A 4,215-nucleotide genomic window follows, 5' to 3' on the forward strand; every position below is an offset into this window, starting at 1 on the left:
TGTAGCTAAAAATATTGACTGTATCAGAACTATAGAACTATAGATGTACGGAATGCCATTTTTAAAAAAATCTTAATTTTGATTGAGACGTTTGTAAAACATTTCATACATTATAAATTATCTTACTAACTAAAATTAGGTGAATAGTGTTACATATATTATTGTTTGTTTTTGTTGTCTGCTTGCTACTTTGGGTACTTGACGAAATGTCTGAAATAAACATGCCATCTACATGTATCTTATTTTCTTCACTTTTCCACTGTTACACTCAGCCACGAAAAGGTTATCTCTGCTGTCCACACATAAACCCCATGGTCGATAAAGCTTACAGTTATCGATGAATTGGAGGAACTGCCCGTTTCCATCTAGGATGTGGATACAGTGGTTGTTATTGTTTGCTGTCAGGATCTGACTCTGGCTGTCTGTTGTGATGCGGACTGGATCAAACGATTTTTTGGATTTAGAGGGATGACCAGTGTATCTAAATCGGAGTTTACATGCCTGAGTAACCACCACTATTGAATTATCCCCACTATCAGCCACACATATGTCAAGATTTCTGTTCTCACATATGTATTTGTAGTAACCCGATGAAAACAGAGGTTTGCCTTCACTATCGAAGTGAATGGTTTGTTTCTCTCTAGTACCTGAGTAACGGACAACCTTAGATTTTTTATAAACATCACTGTTCATTGTAATCAGGAGATCACCAGAGGAGGAACAACAAACATAGTAAGGTATCCATTCTTTAAGTATGATCAATTCGTGTGTCTTTTTATTTTCCACGATGTTAACAGTTCTTTTATAAGGATCGGAATATATAAGATCTCCAGTTCTTGTAACTGCTATATTACAAGGCCAATCTTTTGACTTAGAGTGGATAGAGTGCAAAAGTTCCCCACAAAGGTTGTAAAGTCTCATGATACTGTCAACTCCCCTTGTCCAGATTTCTTCATCATTAAGACAGGAAACGCTTTTTAGTTCATGCCCAGTGCCTATGATGGTGATGAGCTCTGGTTCATCAAGCAGTGGTTTGACTGGAAGACAGGATACAGCTTCTGGTGTCTTCATTGTGTAGCCATGTTCTTCTGTTGTAATGGATAATGGTGATAAAGAACCAAACATTTCAGAAAGCTGTTCTGTGTTGATTTTTTGGGGAGAAAAACGTGGTTTTGGAACATTGACTTTAAGAGGAAATCCTTTTAATTCAGCAATAGTAGACTTGTATTCAAAAGTAAGAGAGACATCACTTGCAACTAGGATTTTCTTTAGATCAAGAATGCATTTTGTTAAATCACAAATTTTCTGCTTTATTTCATTTCCCTGTTCATCAAGAGAAGCCAGTTGTTTAGTTTTTATCTTATCAATTTCATACTTTTGCTTCTGGACGATGAGATTTATTTCTCTGTGTAAGTCTTCTCCTTGATTGCTGACGGCTGCTGTTAGTTGTTCGTAATGTCTTTCCAAACTTGCTTTCTCAGACTTAATATGTAATGCAATTTCTTTATAAGTAGGAAAAATTCTTTGTAATAGTTCATTCAAATCCTTTTTCAAATCTTTTGCTTTTGATTCGAGCTTCTGTAGAATATCAATAGCTTTATGGTCATGATGTTGACCCTGGGAAATGCAAAGGGAACAAACTGGAATGTCACAATTCTCACAAAATTGTTCACAATGTTTCCGTGAATGGTTTGTGCATTTGGGATACGTTTTATGCTTGTATGGTACAACACTGTGTCTTTTTGATGAATCAGAAAGATGCTTTTCAACACATACTACACATAGATTTACTTGACAAAGTTCACAGTGACTCTGTAATGCTGCTTTTTGACACAGGTCACAGAGCAGGATGTTTTGGGCACTGTAACGGGGGTCCATGATCAAGATTTGATCACTTCAGAATACACTGAAAATAAAATTCAAATTGATAGATATGAATTCTTAAATTATATGTTGTATCTACATTTTAATTCACTTAATATTACTGTAACAGTTACCTCAATAAAATTTAACATTAGAGTGACTGGGTTTTTTTTTCAGAAATGGCAAAGAAAATAAAGGAATCACTTTTAAATATTTTTTTAAGAATGAATATTTAATACATGTACATGTAGGTGATTAAAAATTTAATCTATTTATACACATTTTAAAAATATTGATTTCTAAAAAGATTTTTTTAAATCTAAAAGAAGAAAATTACCTGGATTTCAACATGGCTGTCGCTCAGTAATACTGTCTGTATACTAAATAATTATTTTCTAGTCTTCATTTCAGATCTTGTCTAGTCACGCATTTACGTCATAAATAACTGAAGTGGAACAGCTGCGACACTCACGGTAGGAAAAAAATGTTATCAATAAATCTAGAGTCTGGCTTTTCTTTATTCACCGTTACGTATTGCATTAAGTCACCGAAAATTAAAATTTTAGAAAAAAAATGAACTGCCACATAAACAGACCATCGATCACTGAGTACACCTTTTCCATAGATAACGAGAATATTGGACCAGGAATTTAACTAGGTTCGGTTTTTCTACATATGGAAGCAACAATGACGACAGCTGGTAGATAGTGTTAGCAATCTTTCAGAGTAGCTATGTGAATATACATGTATGATGGGACTTATAAACAATACACACAGACGTAAAAGTAGTCAGTGGTCCACCATTTAACGAGCTAGAATACAGAACATCTCTTCAATATTTCTTTAAAAGCCAATAATTCCATCATCCAGCACCTGTTATTATATATACTGCAAATAAACTATTGTTTAAACCGCCACGTTAACTGAAAAAAATACTGCTCAGACATCCCCGTTTGTTCCTATAAATATGCTGATAATTACTCTTAATCATGTAAAGGTTCTTAATCAAGCGGATGACTGTAATATATATAACGGTCATTAAAACATGTCGGCTGAACCGATCGGTTGAATTTTTTCATTCAAGATTTAAAACATTTGTTAGCATATCTGTATAAACTCCACTGAAAATTGAATATAAACCAATGAAAAATATGACCTCAAAGTTTTTGAGAATGATAACCGTAACAAATATTAAGATGACCGTCATTTATATATGTTTAATGAAGTGGGATGACCGTAATATGCCGATTTTAATTTGTTTTCTGTCCTGTTTAAGGCAGAAGTATGGAGTTGTAAATATCATTTTCAAACATAACCATTTGGTAACCTTATTTCTCAAACAAAACTTTCAATTTTTGAAATGTTCATTAAAAGGTTGTCAACTCCCCCTTTTTTGTTGCAACATCGCCAAATCTGGTTTTTGAGAATACGGGAAGACTGCACTTAAGGATATGGGATATTTAAGTCAAAACAAGCTTTCAAAACAGATATTTTTCTTTTAATTGCAGGTATGATCTAGTCTACCACTTTACTTAATTAAAATTAATAAATGTATGTATTTACGTTGTTAGAACCTCTTTTCAAAAGCAGGGGCCATCACAATTTCTTTAATATCCGTACGATAATGAGGACGCCTTGAAGTTCTATTTTACTGACTTTATACATAATCAGCGCATGTTTGTCTATTCTTCTATAGCTCCTTTTCAGAGAAGTCGTATATTTGCATTAGTAATGTTGTGTTAATAGACAAACATAGGCTCATGGTTTAAAAGATGAAAAACTGCTTCTTGTTACACTCGCTCGCTCGCTCTCTCTCTCTCTCTCTCTCTCTCTCTCTCTCTCTCTCTCTGTTGTGGTACGTTGAATATTATAATTCTCATTCATTATAATTATTAGACTCCCTTCCATATTTCTCTTTTAGATCTGGGATCAAGTCTTCTTTTCTATTTTTGTGTTCTAATATGCACTATATGTAATCGATTATTTTGTAACCCTTTTATTTCTATAAGCTGTTTTAAAATATATCGTTTACGACTGATCCTCTCTTTTTATTTATCAGTCGAAAACTATTTATTTAAAACGGTAGAGACAAAAGGGCTACATTATCGATAAAGTATAGTGCATATTAGAATACGAAAGTAAGTAAAAGGTGAACTGATCCCAGATTTAAAGAAAATGGAAAGAAGGGTGAATACCCCAAGTGTCAGTGGTAAATTTGTTAATACTAGACTCCGTCTGCAGGTGACTTATATGTAAAGTGCTTTGTATTGTGTTCGAACACGTTAAAAAGTCATCGACAGTTCAAAATATGCTTTACTTATAAAGTACATGGTTACATACGTTTTAAGTCTA

The 4,215-nt window shown here is 33.5% G+C and overlaps 1 protein-coding gene across 1 annotated transcript; it reads right to left on the bottom strand.

Moving 5' to 3' along the window:
• Nucleotides 1–228: 228 nt before the first annotated feature.
• Nucleotides 229–1,878, bottom strand: LOC134266112 (uncharacterized). The gene has a single exon (XM_062748347.1). The coding sequence runs from the start codon at nucleotides 1,876–1,878 to the stop codon at nucleotides 229–231; it is 1,650 nt and encodes a 549-aa protein (XP_062604331.1).
• Nucleotides 1,879–4,215: the final 2,337 nt, after the last annotated feature.

Source organism: Saccostrea cucullata, unplaced genomic scaffold (assembly GCF_032062105.1).
Source record: "Saccostrea cucullata isolate Sc308-1 unplaced genomic scaffold, CSIRO_AGI_Scuc_v1 ctg3176, whole genome shotgun sequence".
Lineage (NCBI taxonomy): Eukaryota > Metazoa > Mollusca > Bivalvia > Ostreida > Ostreidae > Saccostrea > Saccostrea cuccullata.